This window comes from Anoplopoma fimbria, chromosome 6 (assembly GCF_027596085.1).
Source record: "Anoplopoma fimbria isolate UVic2021 breed Golden Eagle Sablefish chromosome 6, Afim_UVic_2022, whole genome shotgun sequence".
Taxonomy (NCBI): Eukaryota; Metazoa; Chordata; class Actinopteri; order Perciformes; family Anoplopomatidae; genus Anoplopoma; species Anoplopoma fimbria.
Genome location: NC_072454.1, coordinates 12,973,599 through 12,987,324, shown reverse-complemented (window position 1 = coordinate 12,987,324; position 13,726 = coordinate 12,973,599). Strand labels below are relative to the sequence as shown.

At 41.8% G+C, this 13,726-nt stretch overlaps 1 protein-coding gene across 4 annotated transcripts in view; it reads right to left on the bottom strand.

Moving 5' to 3' along the window:
- Positions 1 to 12,658, bottom strand: part of LOC129092299 (apoptosis-stimulating of p53 protein 2-like) — a 29,584-nt gene extending 16,926 nt beyond the window's left edge. For all 4 annotated transcript variants that reach the window (XM_054600203.1, XM_054600204.1, XM_054600205.1 and 1 more), the window contains exons 1-4: positions 12,580 to 12,658; positions 12,133 to 12,287; positions 1,233 to 1,380; positions 15 to 128 (exon numbers count right to left, since the gene is read on the bottom strand). In XM_054600203.1, the coding sequence (XP_054456178.1) occupies positions 15 to 128; positions 1,233 to 1,380; positions 12,133 to 12,159 (289 nt within the window). In that variant the 5' untranslated portion in view covers positions 12,160 to 12,287; positions 12,580 to 12,658. The remainder of the gene's footprint in view (positions 1 to 14; positions 129 to 1,232; positions 1,381 to 12,132; positions 12,288 to 12,579) is intronic.
- Positions 12,659 to 13,726: the final 1,068 nt, after the last annotated feature.

Genomic DNA, 13,726 nt, shown 5'->3' with positions numbered 1-13,726 from the left:
GATGGGACACTTACCCGATTCCCTGCCAGGGGCTCGATTGTGACGCAGAAAGAAGCGAACCTCTGCCCTGTGTTGTCCCCATCGCTGGAGCACATCCAGCATCCTCTCCCCGTCACCTACAGCTCGCTCTGCATACAGAATACATAAACGCGTCAGCGCTCAGGTGCGACATAAAAAACACACCCATAAACTCAATATTTAAAATGTTTAATTGTATTTAATTTGGCACGGTTAAAAAGATGTGACGATACCAATGAGGTCAAGTGTGCATGTGACGTTTGCTTTATAAAATCCTGTTCAAGCACTAGCCCGACACTGCTAGACGACACTGAAATGAGATTCATTTTACTGCCGCCATCTGCATCTAGTTGATCTTCCTGAGTAATGACCTCGAGGGAAAACAACTGTGATGTGTTGTCAATTATTCTGGCTGGTACTGAGCCAAAGGGCTCCTCATCCATTCCTCCACCACATTTTCTTCAACCTGCTTAAGACCATTTCATTACACAAATGGACTGACACATTACAGTCAAGTAGAGGTCAATGAAACTGATGTATTAGAATGGCATGACTGCAAAACAAATCAGAAGACTGATATTATATTCAGATTATTAATAGCTTTACATCTAAATGTGATGCAAAATGTCACTTGTGTTTTCAAGGACAGTCAGCAGGGGCCTGTAGAGAAACGGCAGCAAAAGGAGACGATCTTTTCAGACTACTTGTGGAAGTACTCAAACACAATAATTGGCACTTTCTTCACTCTTATGGCACCATCACCATGGAAACAGCTACGAAGCCTGGCTCCTTGAGTTTTGATACCGCATACCTCCTGACTCTCAGAGATGGAGAAAAGGGGGGAAGGCATGAAATCTCAACCCCCCTCCTTCCACCTGAGAGATGAGGGAGATGTCTGGATGCCTGTGTTTGTTACAGGGATTATGGGCTCTGCTTCATTTGCATTGTGGACCAAAAAGAGATAAGCCCTTCAAAAAGAAATTACCAAGCAGTTGACCACACAGCTAATCTCCATATATGGTCTACTTCAGAAAAGCAATTTCCCTCTAATTAAAAAGGAAGAAAACAAACAAGTGTCTCCGCACTGACACCCGTCCCTTGGGATACATCCATAATATTCCACAACAAAAACAGCATGTGACTGAAACTCCCATGTCCTTCATTGTGGGTAGATGGATATGGACAACACTGCCGAAACTAGCAATGTCACTCACCAGATCCACGCCACATCTCAGAGAGATGACAGTCTGCCTCCCCCGGCTCCTTGCACAACTCCACCACGTCCCGGCACAGCGTCTCCGGGGTAACAGGCACCTCAGTAAAATGCTGGTCATTGTTACTGAGGTATACTGTCAGGAACATCTGGGGACAGCAGGAAGAAGAGGGCAGATTAGATGGAGAAGTCAAGTAACAACAAAAGACAGAGGAGTGTGTGTGTGTGTGTGTGTGTGTGTGTGTGTGTGTGTGTGTGTGTGTGTGTGTGTGTGTGTGTGTGTGTGTGTGTGTGTGTGTGTGTGTGTGTGTGTGTGTGTGTGTGTGCGTGTGTCACCAGCTCTTTGTCAGACATGTAATAAATTGCTGGCTTCATCTATCCGTTAAAGTGATGTCATTGTTTCATTCAGATGTAGGTCTCTTTACGTTAATATTCTGTACAAAGCTTTATTCAAACAAGGCAGCACATTTACATTTAAAACTCATTTAGTCACGAAAGCATTAATGACCATTGTGAGCACAAGGGATGCTCTTCACCACTTCTAACAATGAACTACTGATGCTGCTGCCTGTTTTACGATATCCGCCAGTGCACAATCATTCAATGACAGGACTTTAAGTTGTGACACTCATTTAATTTCTCTTGTCTTATTCATCCACACAGTTGGCATGAATTCATTTTGGAAATGCATAGAGACTGTTTGCCAGATTGTTATTGATTTATATAATACATTTGTTGCAGTCATTTTAGGAAGCGTTACAAGTGGTACATGCATTTAATTTCTCCCTCACTCTCTCTGCATGTTTCACTTTGTACTGCTGTAGTCTTGACCTTTAATCAGACAACATTCAATTCAGACTTGTATTATTTGAAAGTGAGACCGACATGTAACTAGGTCCGACCTAAAACAATAGCCGTTGTGAACTTTCACAAAGAGCGGAATACTTATTCAGACAAGAGCAACCTGTTGGTAAATTGTGTCAGGTTAACGTAAAGGGGTGCATGTCTGAAAGGGGCGACAGATAGCAGTAACTATTCACAGCCCTCATTCCTCAAATAATCAGAGGCCAGCTCCCAGAATTCCATTTTACCCCATATGTCATCTAACTGCTAACTAGTGTTGTCACCACTGTGAGAAATCCCTCTATCCCAACACACACACACACACACACACACGCACACACACACACACACACACACACACACGCACACACATTAAATACCCCTGCAAAGCACTCTCAAGGGACGACCACTGAGGACTCTGGATTTGTCAGTGTCTGACTGACAGACGGTAAAGACCGGTTTAAGACTAACTTAAAAGAAATATACTATCTCAATGAAGATGTCACTGCTGAAGAAATGGACGGTGAAAGCCTTCAGCTACTGCAGGAAAAAACAACACTGACCAGAACATTGGACCGTCTGACAGAGACGGTCTTTATAGTTATAATAGGCATTGGGATTGTAATTTAATAAAAGAAAGAAGGCTGTGAGTTGAATGTAATTTTCCGCTTATGTGATACTCTAAAACCTATACAAACAGGTACAGTAAACATGAAAGTGAAAACGGTGTCTCTGTGTTATGTAAATGTATAACTCTGTTGGACTGTGCTGGAATATGATCCCATTAATAAAGTCATCACTCAAAAGAAAAGTGAGAGCTTTGATAAGACCGTTATAAAACCAATATTTCGACATTACAAAGCTGTTGAACCGACTTGAACTTATCAAACCTTTCTGTATTAGCCCAAATTCAGCAGCCCAAGAACTAGAATAGCCTGGAAAGTGTATAATTGTTAGAAGAGTATTGTTTGGGTCCTAAACCTCCAGGTTGGACTGCCAGGTTTTTCTATTCTCAGCACACTGCCGTGAACGGCCGTGCCTACAGGGGCCATGGTGGGAACATCAGGTCAGCAGGGTCAGGAGCACAAAGGGCTTTGGGGGGCAGAGCAGCTGCAGCCATGGTGCAGAAACAAAAGTATTTGAGTCTCTTCTGAACTGTGGGGTGTACCGTGAAAAAAAGCACAACAGCCTTAAGATAAGTGGCTTTATTCCTTTTTTTCTTTTTTCAAATGAAGCTTTCCGAGTGGATGAGCAGGTGACATGTTTCCTCTGAAAATCTCCTTAGCAACATACACAACCGGAAAAGGTTGAGTATTTTTCACGGTGAAGGTGGAAACAAGGGGCAGCACTCTGAGTCAGAGGACGTGAGTCAACTGGTTTGCTCCATAGAGATGTAAATCAAAGATCCCCATCAATAGAGCGAATCAGCAGTGAGTCATGCTTCTCAGTAATCTACAGTACAGACGTTGCCCATTTCTTCCTCTAAGGCCATAGAAGACCTTACAGCTGTTTGGTGAAAGACCACCCCGGAGAACAACACCAGAACCAAGACCTTTCCTTTCCTGTCTGCTTATCAGAATGGTTTTACTGTTTGTGGCAAGTCGCTGAGAACTAAACTGGTATCAGTTAACATAATAAATGACATCGTCAGGGGCTGTAATTAAAATAAAACCTCAACTGGCAACAATTTCATGTAGTCTGCCTTTAGCGAAAAAAAAGCCAATGAGAGATCAGCACAGAGCAGCTGACATCATCACAACTTCCCAGCAATGTAGGACATTCAAATGACCCTGTTAATATTTGGAGAGTGAAAGAGAGACAACAGAGCGAGTGGAGGGTGGGAGAATGCAGGACTGAAAGACAGTGAGGAGACAGGACACATCGATGGGAGGGGAATGGAGTCCTGGGAGTGGCGATTCCTAAGCTAAAAGCCAATTCTCTTCAGCACTAAAGTTAATGATCCCAGCCACCACTACCCAGACCAAGCCTCGATCCAGATGAGTTAGCACTTTGCTGCTGACCTTCATCCACCTTGTGCTCACGCTCACAGCTAATAGACTAAGATATCGCACACATGTGCAACATTTACTTAATTGTTTAAACCGATCAGGCTAATTTGTATACATGTTTGCATATTCATATTTCTCTGGGTGGAGTAAAATATGCCAAACACATAGGGTTAAGTAACACATGAATACTCATTTATTGGTATCTCCTGTAACTTTATTCATATTGAGATAATGCTCAAACACTGTTTATCATATCATGCAATATCACTGTCTTATTTAACACAGCAGAAGTTCCACTTTGACTTTTCTATTATTAGCAGACCAGTGCGTGTAAACAATTTTAATGCAAAAACAGACATACAGTATATCATTATGAGATAAAACCTCCATAGCACCCAGTCCTACTGCAGAGCTTTTGATGCCTTGATTAAAAAGGACCCTGCTGCCATAGGTGGTCTACCAAGACAGACGGGTGTGAAGAGCGCCCCTCATTTTGACTCAGCCAAACAACTTGAGCATTCATTAAATATTCATAGATACAACAGCGAGTAAAATTAAACAGCTCAATAACAACCTGACAGGCCTATTTAAAAACAGACAGACAGTAGCACAACATCACACCAGAAAGCAGCGTCCAAGGCAGTCTCACACAACCTAGGAGATGAGCGGTTCCAATTTGCATTGTATATGACACATACAAAAAAAATGTGCTACACTACCCTTCCGTCTATCAAGAGTGGATGAGAGAAGCAAACTGCTGAATTGCACTTCCTGCCTACCTGAGACAGGGCAGAGAAATCGCCCTGGGGAAGGAGAAGGGGACGAGCTGCCTCTGCTGCTGCGTTTCACTATCCAAACGATAGATTTCTAATTCCATCACAGCATCTGCTAAGTCAAATCTGTCTCCCGGCTCGGAATTGCCAGATGACAATTATTGCCAGTGCAGAGAAACGTGGCTGTTAACACTTCAGCCTGCACTGAAGATATACTCAAAGCAGTGCAGCTATAAGGCTAGGTCGTTGGGGCCATATCGCTGGGATTAAGTTAATCCGCTATATAAAAATATAGCCTTTCAACAGACTACTGGCTCAGTATTACAATAGTAAGCTTAAAATCAATAGCCTGCAGCTCGGCTACAGCCACCATGCCCTAAGTTTTAAAGAGACATTCCTTTCAGGTAACCAATGCCAGAGAGTGTGCAGGTGTTCATTCTCATAACCAGCCAGTTCAGTGTCTGGTTTATACATAAAAATGGGTACTGTAGTGACTTGGCTAGAACAAAAAAACTACACAGTCTTGAGGGGTCAATGGCTCATGCTTTCGAACATCTGTTCTAATAACACAGATATGAGTGTGTGTGTGTGTGTGTGTGTGTGTGTGTGTGTGTGTGTGTGTGTGTGTGTGTGTGTGTGTGTGTGTGTGTGTGTGTGTGTGTCTCTCTCAGAGATGAAAGGCTGTAACATCAAACCCTCAGACAATAGACACTGTAATAAGAACACATCTTAGAGAAAGAGTGGCTGCAGCTGGCAGCTTGACCTGCCCCGTTGAAAAGGGCTGACAGGTTGAGAAAGAGAGACGCAAAAACACAAAAGGTATACTGTAACAGTTGTTCTGGGTTATTGCATGGAAACAGGCTTCTTTGTGAATGATTCTGTCCTGTAGGAAATTAAATAAGATTCAGTCCCTGTAGGGAGGTGCAGGACTATTATGCGATAAACTGAAGATATCAGCTACAAAGCCTACAGCCCATAAGATGCTGATTTTGCCCTTTACTGTGTAATTTGGATCCCTTCTCCAATTAAAGCCAGGGGGGCCACGGAGCAGATGCCATTGATTGCAGGCCTGGGGGGACGACGACGACGACAGGCTTTTCAAGCCTCTCTGGTTGTTTAGACAGGGGACTCTGAGATTGACTTGACTTTAAAGAGCAACACTGTACCCATAGCCAATTACAGGAAGGAATGCTATGCTGGTGTGTTTGTGGCACTCCCACTGATCCTTCAGATAAGGAACATGTGCACTGCAGCAGAGTGCAAACGTACAGGATAGGCCCAAGGAAAATTCAAAACAAGTTGGTAGGAACGGTCGTTACTTCAAGCAGCCTGGTAGCATTTCAACCCCTGTCCCACCTTGACAACGCACTCTCTCCTCGTGAGGGTCAATTCTACTGTATCAGCTTCTCAAGATCATTGTCCAAATGCAATTGGTACTATATTGAGTTAAGGGTGATCAAAACTGTCTGCCACTGCAGTTTCCCATTTCCAAAAATAGACAAACCACAAGGGATTATACTGTAATGGAATTACTCTGCAATATCAGGATAACTAGCAAATGAGAGCTCATCCCGTTGCTGAGAATTCACATCAATACAAGTAAAAACACCCTCAGCTACGTCAGAGACAATTCATTACATTTGATCGGCGTTTAAGAAAATCCAATTACAAATGCTTACTGATGTTACCTGCAACAACAGCAAGCAACTTATTTTCAGCTCAAATCAGTTCTTACAATACCGAAATGTATTAAAACGAATATGGTTCAAAATAAACACAGAACTGCTAAATGCTTGACATATTTACTCAAGATTATCAAGTTATTCCTACATTTTCAGAATTTTACGCTTTCTGTCAGTCCGGTCAGTCAGGTAACCGTTCCCGCACTATTTCAACTGCAGTAAAAAGGTTTAAACTGTTGTGGAAGGGTGTGAAAAATCCTGCTGTTGATCTGAATTTAAAAGTTTGCCCTTCATACCTCACCCTTGAGTGTAGCATTTAATATATTTACAGTTTTGTCATAGTGTTACATGAGTCTGTTAAATCTCAAAGGGGGGACCTTCACCCATGCATGTCGTACTGGGTCGCTATGGTCCCAGGTAGACCTGATCACAACCTCCTGCTGATAAGAGAGTGATAAATATGAACCGATTATGTTAATTTCTAAGTAGGTAAAGCTTTGATTGAGTGAGCAAAACACAATATTTAGTTTTACATTTAAACCCTGTATATATCTACATTTTGACTATACCGCTGCCTTGGTGGAGCATCATTGACGTAGTCAGATAAAATGAGGCAGAGTGTAAGACATCCATCCATCTTCCGTAACCTGCTTATCCAGTTAAGGGTCGCAGGAGCCTATCTCAGCTGTCAATGGGCGAAGGCAGGGTTCACCCTGGACAGGTCGCCAGTCTGTCGCAGGGCTGACATATAGAGACAAACAACCACTCACACTCACATCCACACCTACGGGCAATTTAGAGTCTTCAATGCACCTAAGCTGCATGTCTTTGGACTGTGGGAGGAAGCCGGAGAACCCGGAGAGAACCCACGCTGACACGGGGAGAACATGCAAACTCCACACAGAAGGTTGTCCAGCCCGGGAATTGAACCCCGGCCCCTCTTGCTGTGAGGCGACAGTGCTAACCACTACACCACCGTGCAGCCCAAGTGTAAGACAGCTTGATATAATACAGTGGGATTGACAACCACATACAACATCTGATTTAATGCCTCGGAGAGAAATGGGACAACCGTGGAAGTGGATAGTGTGAGGCAGGGTGACAGCAGCAGAAGATAGCAGGGGCTGGACTATGTCTCTGACCACGCCTGAGGGGGGGGTCTCACTTATGGGCCCTTCTGTCCGCACACTTTCAATTACACGTATTGCTGTGGTCAGGGAATGAGTCAACTTGGTCTTGTTGAGGAAGTCACCTCTGAATCTGATTACAGCAGGTCAGTAAGACACTGCAGCATCATCTTCGTGTCCGTTCTCCCTGCCACAGCTTCAAGAGTTGACTCGGTTCCAGCATAGCAGTCCTTCAAAAAGGCAAGGCAGCAGAAAACTCCCTAATGGCTTTATACATTATTCTTCTTCATCTCTCTTTCACTCTCTCTCTTACTTACTTTCTGTATGCTGCATTAGGGAGGTGAGGGGGTGAGGGAGAGAAGGTCAGGGGCTACAAACGAGAGAACGCAGGTGGAATCAGAATGCACAGTAAGGTCATTCAGCTGCAACATTTAGGAGAAAGAAAAAAAAACAAGCAGCTTTTACAACACACTGAAGCTGCAGCGGGCTGCGACTCTTCGATCAGGACAACCTCTTCTCTCTGTCTGCACTGCAGTACGAAGACTATCCCTTTATGATCTGCACTGTCGCAATAGACTTCCAATCCCGGTGTACGTAATCAGAGCATTCCAACTTCTGCTTATCTGAGGGTTGAGGGAAATGGCTGTCAAAATGAAGCAGAGGGGAGAGGATGTATCGTTTTGTTTTGAGCCCTCTTGACAGTCGGATGAAGTAGTTCAGAGTATCAAGCCATAGCTGGGGGCTATTACAGATCATAAAGTTAAACTTAAATGACCTATAAGTGCTATATAGTCTTTTGAGTAGTCTGTTGTATGTGAACTCACTGTGTGCACAGCAATCTTTCATCAACACTTATGAACAAACTAAAAGCAAAGAGGTAGCGATTCAAAGAAAATGCACACTGAATGATGCGTTTGTGTTGTTTAATCGGCCATATGAAAAGAGACTTTGGTGAAGCAGGACAGATGGGGATTGGAGGAAGCAGAGTACTAAAGCCCTTTTCCAATGCAGGAACTTTTCCAGGAACTTTTTGGGAACTCAGGAACATTTGCTACTTTTTGATCTGAGGAAACAGTGTATAAATTTAGCTACCGGGACAATAGTTTCTGTCCCTGGACCAGGGGTATAACTATCAGAGCAGCAAGTACTGGTTTCCAGTAGTATCGACGTTAGGACAACAAAAGCTTAGCCTCAATGTTTGTCATTTAAACAAACCAGAACAACATCCATTCGCAAAGCAGTCAATTCTAAATGACTATGTAACTGTGGTCTTTCCGTCATTGTACCATTTGAATGTGTAATTCAGCTTTTCACCTGGAGTCCTCAAAGATTGGAGTCACTCAATATTCCATGGCAGGTAAGTCGATACCTGCTCAGACTCTGCTGTGCTTCCACTCAGAAACCCGGCTAATGTGTTGCCTGTATTGTGGCATTAGTGCGCTGCACAGTTGGACAGTGTGCATTCAAGAAAATGATTTAACAGATTGTCAATTTTCTCAGCCAATATTCTTTTTGCTCTGCCGTGCGATGATTAAATCAGGCTTGTGTACAAAACGATACAATTGGCTACTCCGTGCTATGAAGACAATACATAGATAACCAGCTTGCTTGATTGGCAGCAAAGTATCAATGCTGCATGTTTTTACGACACTTTTTCCAGCTAATAGTCATACCAAAACTCTTCTTCCTCAAATAAAAGTCAAAACATTGCCCTTGAAAGTCCTTGGCTGTCACTGATGAGTCTGCTTACGTAACCACCACGTACTCTCCCACAGACTAAACACAAAGCCCGTGTTGGCCGGAAAGAAAGCCTTCTCAGGTTTCTGTTGACACACACAGGCATCCAGAACTTCAACTCACTTTCCCACCATCATAACATCGCAACAAAATCTAGTGACAGTGAAGTTTGTAGCGGTGTAACTGAGACCTGGTACAAATGTGTCTGGTCGAAGAATGCAAAACTAACAATGCGGAAAGGCACAAAAAATGTTGATTTGCTTGACAATATACACAGCAAGCAACTTGTGTCATGGGAGAGGACCGAGGAAGTAATATGTGCCAGTAGTTTTGGTTTCTCTTTTTTAGGTTGCCTCGGTAGTCTGCAGTCTATATTAGCCTAACGAATATAATTCATTGTGACAAACAATACACAATGTAATATGAGTGAATACACCAGCAGAGAATTCAAGCCCAAATGTGGCATTAATAAGTGTCTGAAGAACAAAGGCTGTAAAAGTCAATCAGGGGTAAATGAGTTATACCTTGCTAAGGTTCAATAAAAGGGTGAGCATCCCTTATCAGGGTGCTGCCACAGCACAGGCACACACACACACACACACCGCACACAATGTGCTCTACACAACCGCACACTACACAACCGAGCCCCTGGTCTGTATAAGCAGGGTCATGGGCTATGACAATACCTCACATCAGACATTTCTATAAAGAAGCCATTTTGTGTTTATCAGGCACCACCAGAGCTGTATCTCATTCAAACACACCACACCAGTGTTTCCCCCACGTTCACACAGCTGTTAAAGAGTTCCTGCAGCTCATTGTGTTCAGCAAACAGTGACCCCTTATTTACCATCCCAGCCTGTAATTACGACACTACATTCTCACTACCCCCGAGCCCCTGGTCTGTATAAGCAGGGTCATGGGCTATGACAATACCTCACATCAGACATTTCTATAAAGAAGCCATTTTGTGTTTATCAGGCACCACCAGAAGCTGTATCTCATTCAAACACACCACACATATAGATTTATTCTCGGGTGACAGAATTAGGGGTAAAGAGGGTAGTCACCAAAGTGTCATGAGTCCTATAAAGAAACACATCAAGTATGAAAACATGCACGGGTGACAATTTATATCGGCGATAACAAATGACCATGTGCCAGCAGACTGAGGTCATGCACCAGACAGGAGCATCCAAATACGAATGTCTCAACAGCTAAGATGATTAATTCACTAATCAAGCTGTTTTACTGGAAGCACAGGTCTGAGCAGAGACGGGTATCATTAGTAGAACCAGAGCTTACTGCTACAGAGGATTACACTGGAATGTTCATTAGTTACTAACATACTTGTATATAAAGTGTACCTGTGTGTGTTTCATTAGTTACTAACATACTTGTATATAAAGTGTACCTGTGTGTGTTGTACAACGTATGACTTAACATATTTGTTTGCCTAAGACACAAAAGGTCCAGAATCAATCAGAGAAGTTGAGATAAAAGCATAAACTGCTACAGTGTTTACATCCGGATAATGACATGTCATTATACAAAGTCTATAAGTCTATAAAGTAAATATTCTGTAAACTAGTGCTGACCCGGCATTAGTTTTGACAAGTCCATCAACAGAATATTATTATTGTTATTATTACAACCATTTTGACAACAGATTAATCATTAAATACAATTTCTAAGAAGAAATGCAAAAATACTCTGGTGCCAACGATGGTTTTTTGATTTGCTTCTTTTCTTTGTTTATATGATTGTTACGTGAATATCTTTATGTTTGTACAACAAAACAAGCAATATAAATATGTTCCCTTGAGCTTTGGAAACATAGTTACGGGCGCTTTTCACTACTTTATGGCATTTAATTGAATAAACAATTAATCAATAAGAAATTGACAAATGAATAATGAAAAAATGTGTTGGTTGCAGCCTTATTTGCAATGAGTTTCTCAGTTAAATAAATGATAGACATAATAACTTTAGCTGGGTTTATTGCTTACTAGTTACCAATCCAGCCATCACTTCTCTGAACTTGGCAAAGTGACAACAGAGAAGTAAAGGCTTTAAACCATCTTGTCACTATTTCTATTTGTTTGGAAGGTTATTTCTCTACAGTGAGCACATAAAAGAAGACCACTGTCTGCTGCTTTCTCTAGATACATCAACAAAGTGCTGAGAGACAGATTCTTCCACTGCAGCAAGAGCAATGGACCCCTGATGATTATGATGGTGGTGATGATGATTGTGATGACATGGCAGGAGTCCAGAGCTGAGGTTAGCGTAGTGCACATCCAGACTTGTTGTGTGTTCAATATAACACGAGCAAACGCGTACAATAAATGCATCTACAGTAAATAACTATTTTGTCAGGTGAATGTGAACAGTCCCAAGATTAGATATAGAGACAACATAGCATTATGACGCAGGGGGACTGTGACTGGTTTAGAGTCACATGTAAAAACAGCCAGTCAAATGTGCGGATGGTTTTTTTTTTCCCCCCCACAAAGTAAATAAATGACATAGCTCCTAAACCAGATGCACCGATCACACACACACACACACACACACACAAACTTCTCAGTGCTGCAATAGAAACAGAACCGCATCAACTTGTCCATTTAAATGTCCAAGGGATAATGCAGATATAATGTCTAAAACGGAAATGTTGAGCGGTAGGAGAACGGATGAACTTGTAGACAAGTAAATGAAGCATACACTCACCGGCATCATTTTAGCTTCGTACCGCATTGAGCAACACCGCACGAATCCCCCCTCCGGCAGTTTCGACGGAAGCTGCGGGACAGACGATCACCCTAATCCCGGAGCTTCAACCCGCGGTGGGCAGGACTACTTTCTCTTGCTTGGGGTGTCCCGTCCTGCATTTAAAAAGAAAAAGAAAAATATAATGTTATTTCGTTTATACGGAATAAAAATGTTAAAAGAAAAAAACAAAACAAAAAAAAACACACTATTTTGTTTCGAGGACCTGTTGCAACAAATAACACGGACGGCCTTCACGGGGAAAAGTTTCCGTCGGAACTTTGAAACGCAGCGAGGCAATGCTTAAAGAAAACAGCAAGTTTTGTGAGCAGAGTAAAGATAAAACACATTAAGCATAATATGAGGGGGTTATTTGGTATTTTTATGAGGGTTTTTTTATATGCTCACCAGAGGACGCCTTGGATAATCAGCCCGAAACCCCGTTGACTGACAGCGTCTGCTCCGTAGCTCGCAGCCGATCCCAGAGTGACGTAGCGGGAGGAAACTCATTCCAGGGAGGAATTTAAGCCCCGCCCCGTTTTGGATTCAAACACCCCCCTAGGATAGACTGGTCTGGTGCAAACCAAATCATAAGCACTCACTTGTAGGAAACAAAAATAGATTTATTTTTTTAACTTAAATGTACTACAGGTAACACCATGCAGTATTTGGAAGCAGATTAAACTTACATTTAAAAGTTAAAACCAACCTGATTGGGAGAACAAGAAGGATGTCTCACTCTGCTCGAATTTGACAAGTTGAAAGCCAAAGGTGAAGTGGGGGGAGTTATGGCAGGATGATCCTTAAAAAAAAAAATGAAAGTAGACACACTAATACCACAAAGTAAAATACTCTGGTACAAGTAAAAATGTATGACATGAGTCACAGGTGCTTTATTATATCATTTCAATTTATGAAGTACTTTGTCACCCAGTAGACCACACGACACTAATACACTGTGCAATACAATAGTTATAATAGTTTCTGTCTGTATATATAATATTTCAGTTACTGTGGATTCTTTACTGTTCTTTACTGTTTTTTACTGTTATTTTATTGCTCATTTGCTTATTTATAATACTTATTTTGATCTTGTTTTTTTTTTTTACTATGTCTCTTGTTTGCACTATCCTCTATGCTGCTGTAATCCTGTAAATTTCCCCGCTGCGGGACTAATAAAGGATTATCTTATTTTATCTTATTTTATCTTATCTTGTCAATCAGTTTGTTGCCAAATACTTCAGAAGTGCCTTCTGTTTCTGTTTTAATTAGTGCCTTTTAGATAATAATTGTAAATACTAATGTATTTGGTATCAGTTTTAATAGATGAAAAAGATAGATAAATAAAATCTTTGCCATGGGTCCAAATTTAAAGTATCACACATTATCAGTGGGTTATTTTGAAGGAGACAGAAACAGGTAGAGCAGGCACAGGTTTACTCATGTGCTTTGTATTTTTGTTTTACACGGTGTGCAAATTAACTTATTTCTAAAAAAAAAGATATTTTTTTTCTGGTGACATTAATTATAAAACCGTTTACATACGTTTACATTT